Raw genomic sequence first — 24,832 nt, forward strand, 5'->3', positions numbered from 1 at the left:
ATGTGCAATATTAATACCATATTTACGATTAGCGAGGTAAACCATTATGATTAGAAATTACGTTGATAATAATATGATACATGTACATGTATGTATTGTTACAGTTTTTTCAGAAATAATTTCATTAGTTATCACTTAAAATATTGGATATTTAGTTTGTATATATCAAACATCTATGCTATGAGAGTATTAACTCGAATTACAACCATAAATAATATAAATATTTAGATAATTTGTAATGTTAAAAAAAAAAAAAAAATCATATGTCTCGACCCCAAATTAACATACCAATGATTATGGTTATGAAAACATTATAACAACTTGGTTCGGATGTTTCAGTATGCAAATAATGCAATCCTATTTACATGAATAATTTTATCTCTCCCACTTATATGCAAATTACATCATTCTTTATAATTTTAGTTTATTTGAGATTAATATGATTCGAAGTACATATCATCTTTTCAAAGAATATGCGAATGAAATTGAAAAAAATATTACGTAGGTATTATGATGCATTTAGGGATCTCCCACGAAATTGGAAAAGCATTACGTAATTGTCAATTTTCGAAACATACAATAAAATCATAGGTATTGTCCTTTTTTTAAAACACATAATGAAATTATAAAGATATTCTATATTTAATGTTCCAATTTTTTTGGACAAATTTTTAACGATACAATGAAAAGAATAGAATTTAATGTCTATATGATAAATTTCAAAGTATTATGATACAATGTACCTAATGTCAGTTCGAAAGGTGTTGGAATTGGAAAAAACAATATGTAGGTATTGTTTTATCATTGAAATTAAAAATATATTATGTTCCTATTTTTCCAATTTGTTCAGACACAGTTTTAGCAAACATAACTAAAAGAATGAAAACTAGTATCTCAACTTTGAAATTGACAAATAAATAATAAAAACCCAATTGTAGTTATAATAACTTGATTAGTAAGTAATCCTATTTATATGTACGAATATTTTTGAAGATTCAATTTTCTAATTTCCATGCAAATCATGGTCTACTTGAGAGAGCTTATATTAGGAGCTACATTTGTTTTATTTATTTATTTATTTTGGCCTAAAACCAACAACAATGATTCAAAGCACTAACCTTCTTAATACAATCAAGCAAAGTTATAGTTGGGATCTTCCTCTCTATTTGTTGGAGAAAAAACACCAAAGAAAAGCAAGCACCCTATGTATCAAACATGGAAACTTAAGATCATTTTTTTTAAAAAAAAAAAAAAAAAGGTAGATACTATCAATCATCATCATCATCATGTATTTCAAATCATGTAGAGGTTGGCATGCACGCTATACAAGAGCGCGTGTATTAACAATCCCACCTATGTCTCGTGTTAAAACAGTGCATGTTCACTTGGCATCATTGTTGACAGGACTTTTTGTGCTGTAAATTTGAATTAGATTCTTAAAATGTTTGAGAGTTGCTTTTTGGGTACTACCAATCTGCATCAACCTTCATCAACGCCCCCACCAAAATCAAACACCTTTCTCTTCCTTCTTCAACCCGTTGTCAGTGGGACCTTTTCCACGTAAGCATGTCAAAATATAATATCTCTTTTTTTATTTGGTCAAAATAATTTCACATCCTAAAACCAATTATATAGTTTATTTTATTTTATTTATAAATAGTTTTCTCTGTCTTAAATTAGTAGGTGGGAGCAATTTGTATCTTATTATGGACCAACCAAGAACATGAAATTTTTTTTTTTCTTTTTTGGCTAGAAACCAAGAACATATTGGGAAATCAAATGCTTAAAAATAATTTTTATAAAATGAAAAAAGAAAGAAAGAAAAACAAATGATCCTGGATTTTTCAATGTTTTGTTGTTTGCGTCAGACAAGTGATCTGATCTTGGCGTTATTATTTGTCCTTTTTCCTATTCCTTATGTCATTATTTTAATATCTATCAAGTATCTTTTAGAAAATGACTTCAGCATTACTGTATTAATCCAAGCAATATGATCAGCATGAATATATATATATATATATATATATATAAAAGAGAGATTTAGATTTTATCAAGCTTGTTTTATTCGGACAATTTGAGAGAGGTTGTACTTTATTTATTTATATTTTTTTAAATGCAAAACTATGTAGTATTTAGTTTTACAGATGTAAAATATACAAATCATCTTATTTAATACAATGGATCTATGTTACCTCAACAGTGTTTCTAATTTTAAGATCGGTGCTTTATTTTGGCATGGATTTTGGTTCAACCTCAAGTGGGACCAAATTCAATCCCCAATTAATGTTTTTGTGGAAATTGAGTTTGGACCCACAAAATAACAGTTGTGCCACTTGCTCACATGATATAGTGGTACAAAGGGAAGGAATCATCTAAATTCTTATTCATCGAATGCCCCAAAAATTTATCCCAAAACCCAAAACAAAAAAAAAAAAAAAAAAAAACAAAAAAAACAAGAAGCCTGGCCCATCTTCAACCTGCGTAATCAGGCCCGACCGAGTCCTTTTACATATGTTGTCTGACCCGCGTGGGTAATCGGATATTTAATCCGGGTTACTCAGAATCCAAATAGCTTCATGGGAAAGTGGGAACGAATCTCTGACAGTTTTGCTGCATGTCGAAAGAGGAAGCCCTAATTGATCAAAATCTCCAGCTTTTGAATCTGATTGGAGCCATGGAAATGAAGCGGGAAAGGTTTGTGGGATGGGTTTTCATTGTGATTGGTTCCATTTCCTTTCTGGGATTCGTCTATGCCGCCGTTCTATCCAAGCTTCTTCCTCACTCAGATAACGCTATCATCTCCTCCATACAAAATGACTGGTGACTTATCAATCTAATATAATTTGCTTTTGCTTTTCCAAAGCATTTGTTTTTCTCAAATCAGAATTATTCCTTTTCTAAGTTTTTTCAATTTACATTATCCCCGTTTCTTCTTGTTATTTTTATTCACTATAATTTGTTTCTTTGTTTTTGGTTTTTTGTGGGTTATCAATGTGTAGTTTTTTTTTTTTTTTTTTATTTGGAGCAAAAAGCTCTGTTTAATATTTGCCCAAATATGATTAGGGAAATTTGGCTGAATTTGCAATTTTATTGTTTCTTATGAGTTCACAATAAGTTCATTCGGATTTTACAGTTTGGTTTATTACTTTGATCTTAAGTTTGTGACTTCGTATGTTGGAGGTATAGTTTCCTCATGGATTTAAAAGTTGAGTAATTTAGTGTAGTTCAGTTAAGAATGTGATGATTTTGGAAGTAAATTATTGTCATTTTTCATTATGACTTTCTAGGTGTAATATTTTTGATGTTTTTCTATCTTATTGAATTTGATTTCCAATATAAGTGATCCCCAGATATTGATTTTGCTTATGGTGTATTAACTAGTAAACTGTTATTGGCAAAGTTCAAAATCTTTCTTTCCACTGGAATTTGTCCTCTGTTTTGGGGTATATAATCCTATTACATGTTCTGATTTCCCTTGGTTTTTTTTTTTTATGTAAAAGGTATTATTGCTTCTTGGTGCCCTTGACTCTTCCTGTACTTATGGTTGCTGTGTACTTCCACTGGCTTGGCATGAAATTGTTCAAACACGCCTAATTTTTGTTGAGCTCGTCAAGGTGAGTTGGCAACCTTTGAAAGAGCAAAGATAAAACTTTGTCTGGCTTTTTCTTTTCCGGATTAACCCTGTATTACAATCCTCATCTGTCATTATGCCATGTTCATTCTGAGTTCATATCTCTTTAGAATATCCAATAAGATCAAAGACTTACCCATTTTAGGATGCCTTGGAATGAATTTTTGTTCAGAAGGTTTTAACACAATTAAACAGATGGTTTGCTATATTTTTTAAGAAGAGCATAAATTCTGTTGTTAATACTTTAACAATACGAACCAAACCAACGCGAGAGCTTTCTAGATGGCAGTGATGAAGAGAATGTGAAACTTTGATGTGTAGAGGATGGCCTATAGGATATATGTATCCTAAGTTCTTGATCTTAATTGTTTATGCTGGCTGATATTTTGTTTCACGGCATTGAAGGGCTTCATTTATGCATCATTTTGATAATATGGCATTTGTTTCCTTGCAGTTATTGAAATTGCTTGGGAAACACCTAATTTTCTGGCCACAGGGAATATGGTTAAACAAAAGAAATTTCTTCCTCAGCTGTGGTTTTCTTCTGAATTTCAAATTTATGACGAGGGATGAGAAATTTTCAGGGAGATTGCTCTACAGCTGAGTCGTATACTTCAATGATGGATGAACTATGTTGGCAGTGCCGCTGATCCTTTCTGCATTTAGGCAACGTGAAGTGTTTCTTGACAGATCCCATAGTTATCGATTGAACTCCAAATATCAGTTTTCTGAACCCTGAAACTAGAAGAGTATAAGAAGGTTTCGAATGCTCAGGGTTTCTAGAGATAGTGGTGGAACATAAAGATGTAGCTGGAAAGGGAAAGCTTTTGGATTTGATAATAAGTTGGACTTGCTTTTGGTCTATAACTTATACTGTTAACGTGCCGTGGCTTGGAATAAATAAATGTATCAAATTTCAAATTTAAATTTTTTTATTGTATAAAAGCATAAAAAAAAAAAAGCATCTACAATTTGGTTTTGTATTGTACTGATTTGGGAGCTTTTGACATAATTCACCAAAAACACACTTGTAATTAAATCTATTCCATCGTAAAATAAATGGAAAATTATATCAAGCTGAAAGCAATTCAAAACAGAATTCATACCTTAACCTATTAATACTAGTAGACATATTAACTACAAAGCGATCTTTGGTGCATGCTAATGTCCTCAAATTTTATCAAACTTTCATAAATTTATATTATAAGTTATATTTATTCCAAATAGTAGATTCTCAAACTATTAGAATTTTCCTTTCCTTATTTTCTAATTTATTTGTAACATATAATTTGTCTTTGTATTTTTTTTTTAATTATAAGAAAAGTTATAAACCAAGTTTCGTTTTATTATCTAACTTATTTTTTTATAATTATTCATAATTTTATCTATCAAATTTATCATAAAAACCCAACTCAAGGCGGTCTATTCATTATTTATATAATTCCCAGAGGGCAGATGGGCCCTAAATCTACCCGGATAAGTTCAAACCCGAACCAAATCCAAAACCCCCTCTTAGGCTTCGTTTTCCTTTTACGACGAGAGAGATAGATAGAGAGAGAGAGAGAGAGAGAGTAGAGTAGAGAATAAGGATCAGAATTCGGGTATGGCGAACGCAGACGTAGAGGCGGTAGACTTCGAGCCGGAGGAGGACGACCTCATGGACGAGGACGGAGCTGCAGACGCCGATGCCTCCGCTTCCCCGAGAGCCCCTCTTCCAAAGCTCAAGTCCGCTATCACCAGCGGCGGCGGCGCTTCCTCCTCTCTTGGCCCTCCTAAGAAGACCAAGGGCCGTGGCTTCCGTGAAGATATCAATGCCGACCGAAACTCCCGTCTTGCCGGCTCCGATTTCGACTCTCTCAAGTCCTCCGACGGCCTTGAGCCCCAGCGCTGTAACTCCCCTTCACAACCCCCTCTTCTCTCACTATATCTATTATATATATATATATATTGTTTTCTGTGGTTTGCTTTGTTGTGCTAGAATATTGAGTAAAGTTTTCGTTTGTAATTTTTTTCAGTGATAACTTGTTTTCTAGGGTTTTTGCGCAAATTTTGGGTTTTTGTTTAAGATTGAGTGTATACAAAGAGGAATAATGGAGTTTTATGTTCAAAGGGAGTTGTTTTAGATGAAATTTATTAAAGGGCTGCTATGAATTTCCCCATTCCTTTTATTTTTTTTATTTTTTTAATGGTCGAATTTCGTTTCAGAATAGTACGGAAAGTCCAAACCTCCAGCTACGTGAAGATTATATATTTAGAATGGTTGTTGAAAGAAATAGTGATTGTTTTGCTTATTTTATGTTTCAAGTTACCCGACGGAGTTGGGCAGCTGTTCCTTCTCTGCTTCTATTTGGAAGGAGACGCTCTATAATTCTAACCTTTTTTGATTCAAACTTATCGTTTTAATCACCTCTTTCTTCGGTCTCTATTTTGTGTTTTAATTTATATTGGATATATTTGAAGTACGTTTGAAGGCACATTATGACTGGGTAATGACTATTAACATCTTTTTTAAATGGTGCACTTAGCGAAGCGCATGGCCATGGTTTACATATGTATTGAAGAATTTTTCTTTTCTTCTAATTTAGTATTATCATTGTATGTTCAATTCAGTTTGAATGAAAATATCATATTTCTGTTTCTCATTAAAAAAAAAAAAAAAAAAAATTGCCTGCAGCCATTGAAGGTTGGATTATTCTGGTAACTGGAGTTCATGAGGAGGCACAAGAGGATGATCTACAAAATTCATTTGGTGAATATGGAGAGATCAAGAATTTGCATCTAAATCTTGATCGTCGCACTGGGTTTGTCAAGGTGTGTAATTTACATTGATTGTTAATTTCATGGCATGACACTTTCTTGATGATATATATGTTTTTGTTTAAAAGCCTTGTTTGTATTTATTTGTGCAATTTGCATGTTCAGATTGTTTAAATTTCTTCGTGGTTCTTGTTTACCATCATAAATTAACAAGGTTTGGAAACTTCAATCGGTTTTCAAGTAGAAACTAGTCTTGAATGAAAATTTAGTAGAACTCCAGAAAGTGTACTGTGAAACTAATGAATTACATTAAATAGACACTGAAAGTAGGAATGCCATTTCTAATAAAATGATTTTTCATTTTACTCGTTTTATTCTGCCAATTAGGTGTTAGAGGGTGGAGTAGGTAGCAGTAGGTCATGGTTTCCATTGTCACTAGTCAAATATACTTAGGCAATCTTGTATGGACTTGTCATGGTTTTGGCAGACAGCTAGTTATTGGAAGTTTTTTACATCCGATCTGGCTCCAATTATAGACATTATTACTGTTATAATGGCCATCTCATGCACCAAAGGTCTTGGCCCCAATTGTTCTTTTCTCTTTCTATACATATATATCTATATATATATATATATATATTTATGTAATCAAATACTGCTGTACTAAAAATTTAAGAAAGATGTATTCATGTATATACCGTACTACAATGTTAAGCAGTTATAGAAGTTACTGATTATGGCATATTCTTCCATGCATCTCTTGGTAAGTTTTTTGTATGGAGATTAAATTGGTTGGTTTAAAAGTAATCTAATATGTGAAGATAATACTTACCTTCTGCTGTCTAATATTCTGTCATACTAAACTATTTGTACTCCTTAGTGAGTGATGTATGTAGAAGCAGCCAATCAGGAGACAATATTGTGCAAGCCATCATTGTGTTTGTGCATGTCAGTTATTTTCAATGTTGAATAGGTTTGTCAAAAGTAATTGTTATATATATATATATTTTGATTTTTGTAATAGTTAAAGGGAGTTGAGTGTGCTGCTATTACGTAGGACTGGATGTTCTATGAGATTAATTGAACAGCAGAAAGAGAAACATTGTATGCAAGCACTAATGCTGGTTGTGCACTTAGAATTTATTTGTAAGATGATTTGAGTAAACTATATACTTGTTTCTTGCATTTTTCCTGCTGATGTCTATTTGGCAATAAAAAATGATTCGATTTGCTTCCTTGTCAAAGGTGTGCAATGATTGTTCTTTAGTGAATTTGTGGAATTTTTTGTTTATCAGGGGTATGCACTTATTGAATATGAGAATTTTGAGGAAGCACAAGCTGCAATAGCCGGGATGAATGGCGCTGAATTTCTTACTCAGACTGTAACTGTTGACTGGGCCTTCAGCAATGGATCCTTCCTTGATGGATCTATGAAGAAGAGGAACATTAGGTTTGCGTCTAAAACTAACATATTCTATAACCCTAGTTATGCTTTGTGATTGGCCACCTAGGTTATTGTGTAACATTTGAGCCTGGATTATTAAATTTAATTTTAGGATTTTTTTTTTTTTTTTTTGGGATTGGAAGATTAATTCTTCTTTTTCTTGTTAAACACCTGGTCGATTTTATTATATTAAAGCTTGAAATTAGGTGAGGAATATGGATTAACCAAGATATTTGTTGTTCCTTTTGAATTTTTGCAGGCAACAACGAGAGCGTCGCTCAAGGAGCCCTCCAAGGAGGAGATATTGATAAGTCTGTGTCCTATATTTGTGAGAAGAAGATGAATTCTCAACGAAGAGGTTTCATATGGAACCACCGAGTTATAATAGATGTTAGTCGATATTTGATGTTTTAATCTCTGTTTGCGGAGGATGCTTTACATTTCTCATACTGTATGGTTTAGTGATGACTTCCTTATTTAGTTTTGCCTTTTAATTTAACTTGAGGATGTTTCCAAAAAGCAGTAACAGTGTGATTTCATTTTCTGACTTTGAAGACGCTGATAAAGATGTGATGATTTTGTAAGTTTGACCTAGATTCATCTTAATGCATATTTTGAAGCATTTTTATTTATTTATTTATCTTTTGGTTTTCTTCCTGCAGATATTGAATGTAATTTATATGTATATTATAATGAACTATACTCTATTTGTTGTGTGCTACGACATGCAATTTCATATTTCAACCGTGGGTTTGTGCTCGTGTCCAAGAAAGGAAACTATCTTCACTTGAAATGTTGGCCTTGGAGTTTACCCACTGTTTCCCTCTTTGCATGTGCGTGCTTTTAATTTTATGTTATTATTATTATATATATATATATATATATATAGAAAAGTTTATTATTTAATTGGCATGGATAAATCAAGTGTCACAAAAAAATCTTTATCTTTTGTTTCAATAAGATTATTATTAATGGATCTGTACCATTTGTTTAATGCCATGAAAGAAAGCGCCTTTACATCTCTTAGTTGTCCGTTTCTGTTGCTTGTAAGTTGCTTTCGGTTTCAAAGATTAATGTTTTTGTGAAGTCAAACATGTTTCCCGAAAATTACAAACTAGCTACATCTTTGTTTTTGGGGATTTTGCTTAATGCGACATCGTTTTTTCCTAGAGTAATTAAAATGGGATGGGATTTGCGTAAGCATTACCACTCGCACACTATGTAGTCTCTTTATGGGGTGCGGTAAAATGGAAAGTATGGAAGGCGGTTTTAAGATTTAATTTTTTGAGGATGAGTTTTTTTGAAATTTTTTTACTATGTTTGGTTAATTATAGAAAAAAATAGAATTTATAAGTAATTAAATAAATTTATACATTAAAATTAAAAGATAAAATTATATTTAAAAAAAATATCTAATGTCAGTTTTTAGGAAATTTTAGAATGATATCTATTTAGTAGGATTCAATTTTTCTATCAGTTTTTCATATTACAATATTTATTTTTCAATTTTTTACATTACGAGATTTATTTTCTACTGGAATCTACAAATTTATTTTCTTAAAAATTATTCAAATATGAAAAAATTTCATTTTTCTAAGAAATTTTAGATTCTCACTAACTTTATTACTATCCAAACACCGTATTCAGATCTGTATTTTATTAATTTATAAAATAATATTTAGTAGGATTCAATTTTTCTATCAGTTTTTCATATTACAATATTTATTTTTCAGTTTTTTAAATTACGAGATTTATTTTCTACTGGAATCTACAAATTTATTTTCTTAAAAATTATTCAAACATGAAAAAATTTCATTTTTCTAAGAAATTTTAGATTCTCACTAACTTTATTACTATCCAAACACCGTATTCAGATCTGTCTTTTATTGTTTTATAAAATAATATTTTATTTTATAAATTAATAAAATAAATTATCGAAAATATGTTTGGTAACTTTATTTGAATTTTAGAATTTGAAAAAAAATAAAAAAAAACATTTTTTGAAATATGAGAATTTAGAAAATGTTCAAAAACGTTTTTATGAATTTGAAAAATATTCGAAACAAATATCAAAAAAGGATATAGTTGCCAAAAGAAATATCTAAAAGGATGTAAATAATATTTATCATTTTAAATTTAAACATATATATATATATATATATATATATATATATATATATCATATTTAATATATATGATACACAAATAAGATATAGATAACAATAATTATTTTCAAAACTAAATATATTCTCTACCATATAGATATATATCGTATTTACATTTACCAAATGTAATATTATCATTTCCATTTTCATAAAATATTTTTAGATATACAATCAAACATGTTATGTAATTCTAACAATACAAAATGGAATTTAATAATTTTATTGATTCATAAAAAAAATAAAAAATTGTTTTTAAAAATATTACAGAATGGAAAGTAGGCAAGGGATAAAAAATTTTCAGTATCGAAGAAACAGTAGTTGTAATCAATGAATTGGAGAGCGGTACTTTTCGATGAAAAAGAAGTCCCTAGAAAAGTTCTCATGAAAATATTTTTGATGTTGCCTTGGCCCGATCTCCTCCGTTGTGGTCGAGTTTGCAGAGGTTGGAAACTCATTCTTTCAAGCAAAGCATTTACGGCTTTCCATCTTGAGAACCAGAAGGAGCATCTTCTAGTCAAAGCAGGAGACCCATTAGAAGGCAAAACCTCTACCTTCACCTTGATCTGTAAACAATCTTTAAACGAAGTTGAACATTACCAATTGCTCCCCAATCCGCACATGTCTCACTCCATGCTTGTCCACAATACCATTCTCGGCAGTTGCAATGGCATTCTATGTCTTCATTGCCATAGAGATCTTCAACAGCGCATAGTTCTTTGGAACCCTGTTACAAACGAGTTCAAAATTCCAACTCTGCCCGAAAACTTGTCCACCAGTACTTGTGTATTTGGTTTTGGATTTGACCCGGAAACCAATGATTATAAGGTTGTGGCTGCAAAAGAAATAGAAGTAGTTCCATTATATGAGTTTTATGTGTACAATCTAAGTACGGGTTGTTGGAGGAGGAGTTTGAATGATAGAGGTGGTGGTGTTATAAAGCGCAATATGAAAATCAAACAGAGAGGCAGTAGTTGCACAGGCAATGCTTTTTCTTGGTGGATCATGGAGGGTGAAAAAGACCACAGCAGAATTCTATCTTTTGTCATGGCTAGCGAGAAAATAATATTAACATCTTTGCCTTATGGCATAAGGAGTAATAATAATGGTGAACTTGTCCGTTATGATCAATCACTGGCCGTTATCTATAATGATTGTAATGTGCACACTATCTGGGTTTTGGGAGAGTTAGGGGTTGAAGAATCTTGGACTTGTAAGTTCAAGATAGGAAGACTTCTACCCGAAGAATCAACTGCGTTGTGGTCTTTTAACACTGTTGCCCCGGTGATCACCGCATTTATCACCCAACATCATGATGGTTCTGGTTCTGGTTCTGGTTCTGTTCATGGTGGTGGTGTCTTTTTAGGAAGAGAACGCAGCACCTTCATCCCCGGCAACCAATTCCTTTTTCAACAAAATAATATTTCTGAAATCGTTTTCATAGATTTAGCCATAAATAAGAAGAGAAAGAGAACGAGCGTGTACAAGTTTCGAGACACAAAGGCGGTATTTCAGCTCTGCAGTATCAAAAAGTCTCTGGTTCCATTGATAAATGCTGCAGAGACATAGTAACTCCTAATTAATAATTAGTTTTTTTTTTTTTTTTTTTTGAGTTTTCCACTAATTAATGCAACTTCCGATGTTAGGCATCTGAATTATTATTTCTCATATCCCCAGAAATGATAGTGACAGATTTCCTCATTGCACTGCGAGGTTCTATTTTTTATTTTGGTGCTTTTTTATTTGATATTTCTGAAAGTTTTATAGTAAATATTATCTTCTAGAATATGTGTGGGAATGGTGTCTGCTGTTCTGCTCGATTCTTTGTTAAGCTCGAGAAATTGTAGGGAAGGCAAAGGTAGAGTAAACTGACTCAATATCCTGATAATGTCCTTCATTTCATTAACAATCATTGCTAAGTTTCTGCTTTGTGCAGGTGATTTGACATGTTTATCAACTTCTATAACTTGGAATGTGACTTGTGTTAGGATGAGAAATCCTTATTGTGTGACTTTTGGTATAAATGAAGCGCAGGTACATGTTGTTAGAATAACATGGGATTGTTTATTAGTAAAGAGTAACAACATAATATATTGGAACTTATTTCGGGATACTGAAAAACTTACATGGAAAGATATACCTGATAAGCCATCAAATTGTTTTAGTCTAGGCACTTCTAAAGTTATATTCCTTGAAGTTTTTCAGTGTTCGCTCCTGTCTACATGGAAATCTTTGTGAATGCTAGTTTTTGTTCTCGGGGAATGTCTCATACAACAACTTATTCAGAGAATATTGTACCTCCAATAAAAAACTTCTCTCAGTTTTCTCCAGACAGGCATAATAGGAAAATATGGTGGATGGTTCCCGAATTTGCATTTATACTGACTAGTGGTGTATCTTTGTGTTAGCTTATTGGAAATCCATTGTTGTGTGGCAATTGGTTGGGATCAATATGCTGGCCCGAGGGAACCAGCACTTTCTGATTGCATTACTACTTCTTTATCATACATATTGTTTTACTTATTGAGAAACTTTTTAATTTTTCAATGGCTTTGATTTCAGATTGATAAAAAAAAAAAAAGTTTTTAAGACAGATGAACAGGTCAAAGTTGCATCAAATAATGTTGACTGCTATGTAGTTGTGAAACTCAATATTTTCTATATATGCCTAAGTGAGGTATATATTAATACTTGTGTGACAAAAACCTCAAGCTTTGAGTTTCATGAAACTAGGCAGAAAATCATAAACTGGACAGCAACTTGTTTGTTGACTATATAGCTTTTGTCCATTTCTAACTTTATTGGATTACTGACAAATGACATAATCTCTATGCAGTAAGATGATGATATAATGACATATTATTCATGTATATTTCATAGTTCTTTACCTCAGAAATTTGCTAATTTCTAACTTTTTGTTTTTGTTTTGATAATGTTTTTAGAACAGACTTCTCAAGTTCTTTCCATGACTCCTCAAAACCAAAAAGTTCTTCCACAATGGTTTTAGAACAAACTTAACTTATTATTCTATCGAACAAGGGCACAAAACTTTCATAATAATAATAATAGCGTCTAAAATTCTTTTTTATTTGTTTCAATGAAAACCTATTCTTTGTTTTGGTTTTTTTGGAAGTGACCAATAATGACCGCGTGATCTATCACAATCCCACAGTCAATGGACAACCTAGCTAGCATTATCTTCAATGCAGCTCAATCACAAAAAAACAAAAGAACATTAGTCTTCAACACTTGCATTAATTTGTATGGTAATATTTAATTATTTCTTCAACATTTACCTTTAATAGTATGTTAGGTAATACGTAATTATCATACCTTCAGCATTTACTTTGATTGTATGTTAAGTAATACTTAATTATGGCATAGAGTAATGGAATTTATTGTATAGAATGTCTTCGTAGGAATAATCTAGACAATTTTATATAGTTCCATCACCAATGTGAGGCCATTGTTGTTGATAAATACCTGAACTGCACAAGTTGGGTTATAAACAGAGGCTTCAAATTTCAAAACAAACTAAAAAGAGTGACAAAAGAAAATCCGTCATAGAAAAAAAAAAAAAATGTATATATATATATATATATATATATATAATTAATAATTGAAAAGGTAAAATTGAAAAGGTCTCAACCCAATTCATGAATATTTTACATGTCAAAAGGGTGATTCTTTTTCTCTTTGTTTTTGCTTTGAGATCCGAAAGGAATTGCAGATTAAGTAACTTCATTTGCAGAGAGCTCCACAATTACTCGGATCGTTGATCTTATCAAGCCTGCATTTCATTTCCTTAATTCTTTCCATTTTATTTTTCCATTATAACATAATAAAATGGGTGGTTATTACCAAGAAATGAAATTTGATCTACCAAACGAAACACATGTAGAGTTTTGGGTGGTAGCAAGGTGAGTTGCAGTATTTGTGCTTATGTTTGGGTTGGGTTTGTATTGCAGGTGTATATACAATAGAAGAAGAAACTCCATTAATAATAATAGAAGAAGAAACTCTGTGACAGCTTCTACACATGATAATGATAATGAGGTGGAGTTGGCAGTACTTATAAGTGCATCATCATCAGCTCCACCACCTGATCATGTAGGAGTGTACCCTTGTGTTCGTCAGAGGATTCCTCAAACCACATACAAGTCCTGCTCTACTTCTTTTTCGGTACAACCATTCCACGAGGAGATGTGTGCGTTATGGCAGTACGACTTCATGGATGGAGATTCTGTCTCTATCATACCTCATTGCAGCCATTCTTTTCACTCTTCCTGCATCTCTTCCCACATGGACTACAGTAAAGGTTGTCCTTGTTGCCGTTGTGTCATCACCGTGGATCTGGCCCCACTAGAACATGATGATGATGCCAATTACCAACACTGCCCTGTGATAGAAGAATGAAGATGAAGAACAAGATGATGATGATGCCAATACCAGCAACGTCCCTTGGTTTTTTTCTTCTTTTTCTTTGAATATCGATGTAAAAATAAATAAATTTTTTTTATAGGGATTGACTATGTATATACTAGATTTGCGACGTGCTATTGATTCAAATATACAAATACAATAGTATATATATTAATTGATAATTAATATTAATCAAACAAAATGTATATCAATATACATGAGCATTCAATTGATTTTTTATTTTATTTTATTTTTTTTGAAGTATAGTGGTCTTATGCTATTATATTGTGTTTGCCTTCAATTTTTGCCCTAATTGTAAGCCCAAATTAATAATAATAATAATAATAAAATTGGAATAAAGGGTTTTCCAGCATCTCATTGTCAGTTACCACTCAAAATAAATCAGTACAGACACAGCCTGCTGTTACTCTGGACTAAAGAAATTCTAATCCGATTACAACCCCATTCTTCAAGAATAAATAATAAATTACCACTTCGTTTCACCCACAAGCGACCTGTATGATACCTGAAACTAACAATTTAAACGCAAACTTCCCAACCCAAAAAAACAAATCATAACAATGGAGTGACAAGTTTCCTCGCCATTCCTGGGAGGTTCCCCACAATTTGTTTTGACATTTTCTGTCATAACAATTTCTGGCATAATTACATGCACCACAGCCATCACATCCTATATATTCTGGCCAGTGGCGTCCAATGCTCTTACTGTTCATCCACATTTCTCCCTTTCCCATGCTGCTCATATCTGAAGCTAACGGGACATTTATAGTAGTCTCGAAATGGAGTGTAAAATGAATTGTTATGTTGGATAAATTCCCAAAAGTGGTTTTCTTTTGGTTTTGGAATTAGTCTCACCTCATAACAGGTAGGGGTTGTTTTTGAGCTAATAAAGACCTTTCTGCAGAAGAACTATTACCAAGAGTATGCAGGTTCATTGCTTCCCCTTTCAGACCAATCTACTAAGCAACCATCAATGAGTTATTCTCAAAGTCAATTTCTCAGCCGCAAAGATAAAACTTCAGTATGATAGCAGGGGAAGAACTGGAACAGGGAAGGGAAAACACATCAATAAGTTATTTTCCCTTTTTGACATGTCTCATAATCCTGAATTGAGAACTTTCAGTGTTAGTGGCCTAGAACACCGACATTCCATTGCGAAAAATGGAAACCATCAGTCAGGTACTGATTAAAGTAAAGAAAAGAAATAAATGTCATCTAGCATAAAAGATTTAAAATGGTGCAGATATTTTACCTATTAAATATCTCAAAAGAGGCAACGCGGTTATCTGCTCTTAATACTTATTATGTCAAGTATCACACATAGTCTGTACTATCCCTAGTGATATATATTTTTTCCCACAACCCCTCTAATACCTAGTTGTGTCAGAATCATCAGAAAAGGCAGTTTGTTCATTCTATCATTGCCAAGAGAATGCATCATCCCCAAAAGTTATTTCACCTGTAAGCAATGAAAAACATATCAAACTCTCTAAAAATCCCCACTATGAGACAGTTTTTAAATGAAGACACCAAAGCAATGGCCAGGGAAAGTACCTTTTTCTTAAAGAAAGAGAAAAAATAAAACGTTGGAAACATGGCCTCAGTTGCTTATTAAGAGAACAAGGACATCATCTTCTTTTGCTTGCGCATGATCCCTGTAAATCTAAGTGTCAAGTTTAAGTCCCACAGCCATTAGAGCTGCCCTGCTCATTTGGTATAAGCTTTGCCAAGTTCATCCAAATTCATTTACAATCTGCCCCAATTCAATAAGGGGAAAATAAAAGTAAAAAGAAAGATAAAATTTAAACAACTTTATATAGAGTAACTGCTCTTTCAGAGAGAAAAGAAAATCGATTTTTGTTTCTAAACTTTTGGAAACACGGCAAGGACAAAACTGAGCTTAGTTTTCACACCTGAGAAAGAATTATGGAACCTCCTTGAGTATCATACAATCTCGCTGCCTTCATCATACTGACTATCTTCCCGGCAAACTTTTGTATTGCCACCTTCGTACAATTAATCAGATATTAAAAGAAAAAAGAAAAAAGAAAAAAGGAAGATAATAAAATATTTCAAATGCCAAACCTTGAAAGGATAATTGTCTGTTTGAAAGGCAATTCCCGGAGTATATTTAAGCCAAACAGGGAATCCCCTGAATTATAAACAGAACAAAAAAAGAGTAAAGAAGAAACAAATCAACAAGATAGAAGTTTAGCAAGAAAAAAGAGTAATGAAGAAACAAATCAACAAGATAGAAGTTTAGCATTCTCTTCACTAAGAAAAATGCTCGCAATGATTTATATTTATATTATTGCTCAGAATTCTATTCAGCACGAACATAGGTGTCAATTTGGAGATGATCATATAGGCCAGTTTGCTGAACCAGCTTGATGAATTTTACTAAATTATATCTATCCTCAAATTAGTAATGGAAATATACATAAAAATAAATAAACAAAACTGCAGATTGGTATATTTAAACCCAGGAGAAGAAATCAATGGAATATTCAAAAAGCAAAACATTCCAACAACAGACCACCACAAGAAATACACAGCTCCAGAAATACCCTCCTTATCGATAGCATATAAGCTATTACAACCACCATTATCAGTAGCATATTATTAAATGAATACTAATTTTTTAGTGAACATGTGACTTCAAATTATACCTTTTTCATTCTTAGAATATTAATTATATTGTTAACCTTGTGGACAGTGGAAGAAGTAAAACAAAGGGAAAAAAAAAAAAAAAAACTAATACATGGAGCAAGTTTCTTTTTTGCTGGAATTATATAAGAGAAAGTGATTCATGAAATAGTTTTTAAACTACTTTTAAATCATACTTGAATGATACACTTAAAAGTACTATAAGTTCAAAGAATTTGAATAACAACAAACTTATAATCTATTTTCATGTTTGAAAACATGAAATTAGCAATCTTTCTATTGAACGAGGGCAGAAAACTTTCATTTGCACAATTTAACAAACACCTGGAAGCTAACATAACCAGCAAAACCAGGTAAAACCACAATGGAGTCAGAAACTAAATAGATAAAGAGCTTCTGAAGGAAATATATGACCTGCAATGGCTTCCTGTGTCCATGGTAGATATAATAGTCGTTTGGGATAAGAGGCTATGACGAAACAATTGTGATCCGGGCAATAAGAGAGATTTTGTGCAGAGTGTCTATGACCCAAGAGTTGATCATCTCTCATCATATGTGTGATATCCACAATTGTACGTAAAATCAAAATTGCCTTTACAAAAACTAGACTACAAACCCACCATTGTTTTTAAGTATATGGAGATTAGTGATTCTCCTCCATGGTATGATACATTTTTTATAGTATCAAGTGTTGCAAGCTGGAAACAAACTTATAGACAAAAATATATTTGTTTCCGAAACAAAATTTATCAGAAAAAATATAGAAAAAAAAAAAGGGCATTCTTAGGGGGAAAAAAATAATCATAATAACTTGTATCGAATAATTTTCAATTACATGAAAAAAAGAAAGGTGGGAGCTTTCATTTTGGACTTTTGGCACCTTGGTTACAAAATTTATCAATTTTTATTTTTATTGTTTTTGTCTTGGCTAGATATCTTAGTAGCTTAATTTTCATAATGAGAGAAGCATTCCTATATATGGGATGATTTTGTGATGAGTCATTACATTTAGTTGCTATGCATGAAGACTCATAATTAATTAAGTACTATTACTCAATAATCAATAATAGATTGGTGCTAATTGATTTAGACAAGTGTTGTTTTGCATGTAATCTTACAAATCACCAAGCTTGCTTAGAATTTCTGTAGAATGCTTGCATCAAATATAAGCTTCTACAAGTGTTATTGTAAAAGGAACTTACGTGTTGGCCACGAAACTGTTGGTTAAATTGATGACCAAATTTAGTCCTCCGAATAGGTACTTTTCCTACTGGACAACCTTCTTTTCTTTGGGGACCTATAGATGATCCCGATGATATGCTATTTACCACCTTGTTTGAGAAACTTGGATTTAACTGCATTTATACAGAATTATTTGCTTATTAATTGTATTTAACAATATATATATATATATATATATATATATATATAAATAAACAAGCATTGAAATTTCCTTGAAATTAACTAGGAAGGAAAATTATAGATTGAGAAGGACTGCTCGAGGCTTGTATGGAAAAGGTGGAATTTCACAATATACAACAAAATTGGGCAAACATATATATATATATATATATATATATATGTGCACGTGCTTATTATTCTGGCTAAGCTAGATTATTCAATAGCCTATCTATAACATATCATGCTTTAAAGTAAAAACCAAGTAAAATATCTAAATCAACATATTTTATCCTTTCAACTCTACAAATAATGATGATGATGACAAATGGCAATGGGAAACTTTATTCCACTCAAAAACAGAGATGACATTTGGATCCAACAAGCCTCATGGAGGCTTATCTTCCAACCATACCAGCAACATATAAATTTAAAAAAAAAGAAAAAGAAAAAAAGAAAAAGAAAAAGAAAAAAAGAAGGTATATGATTGTATTATATCATGGGGTGAAACATGTAAAAATGAAGTATTTGTACCAACTAGTACAGTAAAAATAAATAAATAACAAAACAAAAAGAGGACCTTGTCTAGAATACTCTCGTTTTTTTTATTTAATCAATATAGTCTTAAAATTTTTTGTTTCTTCTATAACCCCAATTAAGAACCCAGAAAATAATTTTAATACACAGCCAAAAATGGGCGATGTGATAATTTTGCTTGATTGATGTACCTGGATTTTATGATTCTTGAGTAAGGGATGGTCAAAGGCTGGTTGCTTGTATATGTCAACACAATCAAAGTCATCACCTCCACCAGTTGGCTACACAAATTTAAAGAAAAAGTCCATATGTTATATATACATATATATATATATATATATATATATATATATGTAATATTATTGGAGAGATAATCAACAAAAACAGTTGAGTAGTGCTAAAAAAAAATTGTAAACCAACTTTTGTTTACCTATAATGTGGTAATACATTTGAGGGAAAAAAAAAAAAAAAAACTATAACAAAAATTCATAAAAAGTAATAAATTTGGTACACAAAATTTGATAAATAAATTTAGTACAATAAATTTATCGTAATAAAAAGTAATAAATTTAGTACTAGTAAAATATAAATTTAGTAATAGTAAAAGAATAATGTTTTTTTTTTTTTTTTTTTTTTAAAGAAAAGCAAAAAAAATAATGTTATTGGCATTAAGAAATCTGACCAGATATTTTACCAAAGAATGAGTTGTTGTTATTTAATTAGCTTAGATTTAATTACGTTTATCCTTCAATGGGGGTTTACTTATATTTATATTATATCAATTTTTTTTAACTATTTAAATATAATGACACACTAACACTTAGTAAACTTTTTGATACCCCTAGCATCATTTATTAGTAAAAATAATTAAAACCTTTAATCCTGTTGCTTTATGAAAAAAAAAATGTTTCTAATGAATTAATTCGAAATAGAACTAAAATCGAGCAAAAAACCAAATCTATCTTTAATGAAAATAAATAAATAAGTAATTACTTAAAAAATATACAAACCAGGATTGATACTGGGTGAGGATGATTATTAATAATCGCATTGCTGATCCTTCCTTGGACTCCATAACATAAACAAATAATTAGAACTGATAACATATATAAATTCATGGTGAACAAAATTTAATATATATTAACCTTTGATAAATCTTCACAAAAATTAAAAAAAAAAATTGATGATGACTGATATAAAATTCGAAAAAAATATCGTTTTTTTGTTTTTTTTTTTTTTTGGGGTAAGAATTAGAAAATATATCTAGTCCTAGTTTGTCACAGAATGCAATATTTATAGGCTATACAAAAACCTTTTAAAAATGGAAATATATCATGTGTGGAATATAATACACACACACACACACATACCAAAAAAATGAAAATGCTAATCATTCTTCCCCAATTCTTGGACTTTTTTTTATCTGGATGATAATGGTTTTTCTTTATCCGTTTCAACATATAAATCCAAGATACACAAATGCAGATACATTTTGTCTATTTTTACCCTAGCCCTTTATCAATATTTAATGCATATACAATATAAGATAATTATGGATTCTTTACCAAAATATAAATATTTCTAATTATGGTTTCAGCCAAAAAAAAAAAAATACATATATATATATATAATTTGGGCTTGACTATTTGAGAAAAAGAGATCTGAATACGCATATTTTACATTTTTTAAAAAAATTTTAACATTGGGCTTTGTGGGCTTGCATTAATATCAACTGGGCCTTTGTTCTGAACTTTAATATTTGGGAAATTTTTTTGTTTTGCCTTTTAATATCCATTATACTTTTAAAAAAATTTTAAAACATCTGGATGTGCTCTATTTTAGATTTAATATAAGGTTACCTTCTCACTTGTGGTTATTTCTTCTTTGCTGCTTTAGAAATACTTGAATGGTGGATCGGAAGAATCTAGGTCTTTAGCAAATGGGGGTTTTGTTTCGATTCTACTAGGATTTGTGGGTGTTTTTAAGTTTTTGATGTTGCTCACCAAGGTTTCTTTTGAAAAATCTGCATTGAGGAGGTTGGAGAAGCAATTGAATGTTCTCTTTGGGGCTTTGAGAGCCATAGCTGGGAATATGGTTTGCTTCCTCATTAGTCCTTTGGTTCTAGATTTCAATTTTGGTCCATTTGATGGTTTTGGTAGATCTTCAATTGCTGTTTTAATGGGTTGCTTAGTTGGTTTTCTATTTATGCTTACAACGAAGAGTTTATCTTTTTACAGGTAAGAAACAAAAACAAAGATTGCATAAAAAACTTAGAAGATGTAAAAGTATTACAGTTCGAATCTGATTATTGTAAAGCTACCTCATCTTTTTAGAGAAAGCAAAAAAAAAAAAAAAAAAAAAACTCAGAAGATGCACAAATATTGCAGTTAGAATCTGATTACTACGTAAATCACAAGTAGGGGTGGGCAAAATCCAATCCAACCCGTTCAACCCGCCCAATCCAATCCATTTTTAACGGTTTGGATTGGATTTTTACATCAATTGGATTGGATTGGGTTCAAAATATTATAAATTGTATGGATTGGATTGGTTATGGATTAGAAATATAAATCCAATCCAATCCAATCCAATCCAAATAATATATTATATAACTAAAAAATTATATATTTTTTATTTTTTTCATTTTTATATATTAATTTTAGAATTTTTTTTCATTTTTATATAGTAATTTTTAATTTTTTTCCCATTTTTATATATTGATTTTTAATATATATATATATATAATTTTTTTTTTCTTTTACATCCCCATATCTCAAATCTCAAATCAAATTGTAAGTTGTAACCTTAAACTAAACATTTACCTTTGTTGCCGCCCACTACCAGTCCATCACCATCACCATAATATATATATATATATATATATATTTTTACATCCCCATCATATATATATATATATATATATACATATATTGTATCCGATTGTTACTTATATATATATATATATATAAATGTTTAAATATAATTTATTGCTAATTTTATTGTTTTGACCTTTGTAGACCCTACAGAATCAACTAAAATTAGTGAACCTGTCAACGTTGATTGATTTATGATTTACCAAAGTTTTAAGGTTAAAAAAAAAAAGGAATTATGCATTGATTCTTGAGTTAATGAATTTAGACGAATGTATTATTTTACATTATTTGTTTTAACAATTTTAATTTGATTTTATAGGAGTAAGATGATGACATTAATATTTGTTATTTAATAAGTGCATGATGTGTATCATTTGCTACATTTTCTTCTTTATTTTTCATTGAAAACTATGTTGTATTATTCTAATTGTATTTTATGTTTGGATAATTATAATTTATTATTTATATTTTATATTTAAAAAATTTTTTATTTGTATTATATATTTATAAATTAGTAAGTTTCAAACCGATCAACCAATCCAAACCAAACCGATCATAAATGGTTTGGTTTGGTTTGGATTTAATGCTTCAATGGTTTGGTTTGGATTGTAAAATAAAAAAACCGATATGTATGGATTGGATTGTATTTCGGTCCAAAACCGAACCAATCCAATCCATGCCCACCCCTAATCACAAGGATACTATTCAATCTATACATATGTGAAACAACACAATTTGAACAGAATCATCCTATGTGGGCAGACTAGATTCATTTTACATCAAAACCGGATGCTTGTGCAAGATCTGACAACTCTTATTCACCACTTAAAACCTGCAAGAAACACCCATCTTTGATGAGAAATGGATGAATTTCAAAGGGCGAGAAAATAAAATGTTGGGAGGGGAGAAACTCCAATGGCAATTTCTTCTTCTTCAAATTGAGTAATCAGTAAAATCCAATGAATGAATTTTAACACTTTCTCACTTGCCCGTTTATCATCCATGTTAGGAAACCTTCAATTCCAGCATCTGCACATGCCTTTAAAATTTTGGTTCCTTTCTTATAACCATTAGGGAAGCATTCAACATAATTCAACAATTTTGTCACCTCACTTCCAAACATCTGCATTCAGTGTCACCATGCAAATACCATAACGTAGCAAGTAATTCATTTTTTGAAAACAAAATGCACAAGAGATGATCAATGTGAATATAGTTACCAATTTTTCAATTGTATTAACCTCAAATCAGCTTCTAAAACAAAAGTTACAGAGCGCAGAGTTACTTGTTTTTGTTCTAGGTAGTGTGAACACCAGAAAGCCCCATACATTTTAGCACCAATTGATTGCAGATGCTTTGCAAGAGAAAGAGCAAAAGGACTTGATGGTGATGTTATCTCAGTTGTAAAATATGGCAGTTCAATTTAAGCCAGGCTGACCAAGAAATTAAACAAGGGAAACAAGTCACTGAAAATGTCTTATACATTATAACCATATTTAAAATTATAATTTTAAACATTAATGACAGCATAACAATCACCAATTTTCTTTAATCTGTCAGCATTCTTGTACAGTTTACATTTCTATTATCTATGCTGTTTTATGTTAGTTGAAATTTATAAAATTCTTTAAAATAAAAAATTGGGTTCTTGATGTCTTAGGATTAGGGAAAATAGGAAAAGCAATGTTATGAGTGGACAGAGTTGAATAGCCTGCCATTATGCTAGCTTCAAGTCACACCCTGATGAATAAAGTAACTAAACCCCTATATTGCAGATTCAAATAGAAAAAAATCACTGAGCAGAGAGAGAAAGTAATTACCTTGAGGGCACAGGTTGTGAAGAGCTATATGATGAATTGAGAGCAAGAACCACCAAACTAGCTATAAACAGCTGTAAACCCACCACTTTCTATATCTGTTGCAACCCAAAATCCTATAATACAAACATCAAAGGAGTACATAGTTATTTTTACTAGGACATAGACGCTTTGTTCTGTAAGTTTTTGGTAAATACAAAGATAAGAAAACATGAATACACCGAACAAATAGTTTACCTTTTGAGTGATGAAAAATAAGATGAATGATAGGAGAGCAGATAATAGACAGTAAGAGCATGATGCTCCCGTAATTTCAGTGCTTAAAATGTATAGGAAATACGCACTTGAAGCAGCCATGGAGGTCATAGTTCATACCCTACTCCAGATAATAGGGTTGTATGTAATAGTTATATCCTACATATTCTTTTCTGTTTTTGTAATTTTCGTGCCTCTCCATAAGGAAATTTTAAGTAATCAACTTGGAGCTATGCCTTTTTGATGAATGCTTTGTAGTTACTTTTTTTGCCTTTTATGTAAAGCCCTTCACACAGTGCTGACTTAAACATTCAGGATCTGTTTTGTTGTTACAGCCTGTATTTATTTATATGAGGATGAAAGGGTTCAAATACTAACTCATCTCCATGTCATGGTCTATTGTCTTTATCGTCTTTAGTTTATTCTTAAGGGGTTCAAAGGGTGACTGATAGTGAATTTGGCAGCTCCTCTATTTGTACCTATCTCCATCCCTCCTATACCTGTTCAATGGGTTAAGCCTTTTGCAAATTTAGGTTATTTCACTTGCAAATTTAGATAATTACTGGAACCCCTATGGTCATCATATTTTATCAATTTTTTGGCCCTCACAAGTCCCTTATTGTGTGTTAAATGCAACAACATGCAAAATATACATTCTTCAATGATCCTAAAGAGAAAAAATCCCAAAAGTTCTGAAAAAGTTCTCAAATTGGCACAAAAATTTGATTACCGTAAGGCCTTCGGTAATTACCGATGAAACTTACAGTAATCAATTTGTAGTTGCTGGAAAAATTACCGTAGGTTTCATCGGTAATTACCGAAATCCCTATGGTAATACATTTTACCAA

The 24,832-nt window shown here is 31.2% G+C and overlaps 3 protein-coding genes, 1 long non-coding RNA gene and 1 pseudogene across 7 annotated transcripts; 3 read left to right on the top strand and 2 right to left on the bottom strand.

The window, feature by feature from the left end:
- Positions 1-5,124: 5,124 nt before the first annotated feature.
- LOC107412440 (RNA-binding protein Y14) lies at positions 5,125-8,464 on the top strand. Its single transcript, XM_048468850.2, has 4 exons — positions 5,125-5,520; positions 6,306-6,442; positions 7,684-7,838; positions 8,092-8,464. The coding sequence occupies exons 1-4, from the start codon at positions 5,235-5,237 to the stop codon at positions 8,138-8,140; spliced, it is 627 nt and encodes a 208-aa protein (XP_048324807.1). The 5' UTR covers positions 5,125-5,234; the 3' UTR covers positions 8,141-8,464.
- A 1,860-nt stretch (positions 8,465-10,324) lies between these two features.
- Positions 10,325-11,563, top strand: LOC125421047 (F-box protein At3g07870-like). Its single transcript, XM_048468765.2, has one exon. It carries the CDS (start codon positions 10,325-10,327, stop codon positions 11,561-11,563), a length of 1,239 nt encoding a protein of 412 aa, XP_048324722.2.
- A 2,277-nt stretch (positions 11,564-13,840) lies between these two features.
- LOC132799730 (RING-H2 finger protein ATL28-like) lies at positions 13,841-14,410 on the top strand. The gene is made up of 2 exons (XM_060812193.1): positions 13,841-13,914; positions 13,963-14,410. Exons 1-2 carry the CDS (start codon positions 13,841-13,843, stop codon positions 14,408-14,410), a joined length of 522 nt encoding a protein of 173 aa, XP_060668176.1.
- A 336-nt stretch (positions 14,411-14,746) lies between these two features.
- LOC112490577 (uncharacterized) lies at positions 14,747-18,419 on the bottom strand. Of its 4 annotated transcripts, none has more exons than XR_009634394.1 (4): positions 17,519-18,419; positions 16,351-16,589; positions 15,992-16,190; positions 14,747-15,896 (listed from the first exon to the last, which is right to left on the bottom strand). It is a non-coding gene; the product is annotated as an uncharacterized LOC112490577 (long non-coding RNA). The 4 variants fall into 4 exon arrangements; XR_003054795.3 differs by having other exon boundaries at positions 14,747-15,541; positions 15,690-15,896; positions 16,351-18,416; XR_003054794.3 differs by having other exon boundaries at positions 14,747-15,570; positions 15,690-15,896; positions 16,351-18,416.
- A 4,243-nt stretch (positions 18,420-22,662) lies between these two features.
- Positions 22,663-24,095, bottom strand: LOC132799272 (thiol-disulfide oxidoreductase LTO1-like; annotated as a pseudogene).
- Between the last annotated feature and the right edge of the window lie 737 nt (positions 24,096-24,832).

The sequence above is a fragment of the Ziziphus jujuba genome, chromosome 10 (genome assembly GCF_031755915.1).
Source record: "Ziziphus jujuba cultivar Dongzao chromosome 10, ASM3175591v1".
NCBI lineage: Eukaryota > Viridiplantae > Streptophyta > Magnoliopsida > Rosales > Rhamnaceae > Ziziphus > Ziziphus jujuba.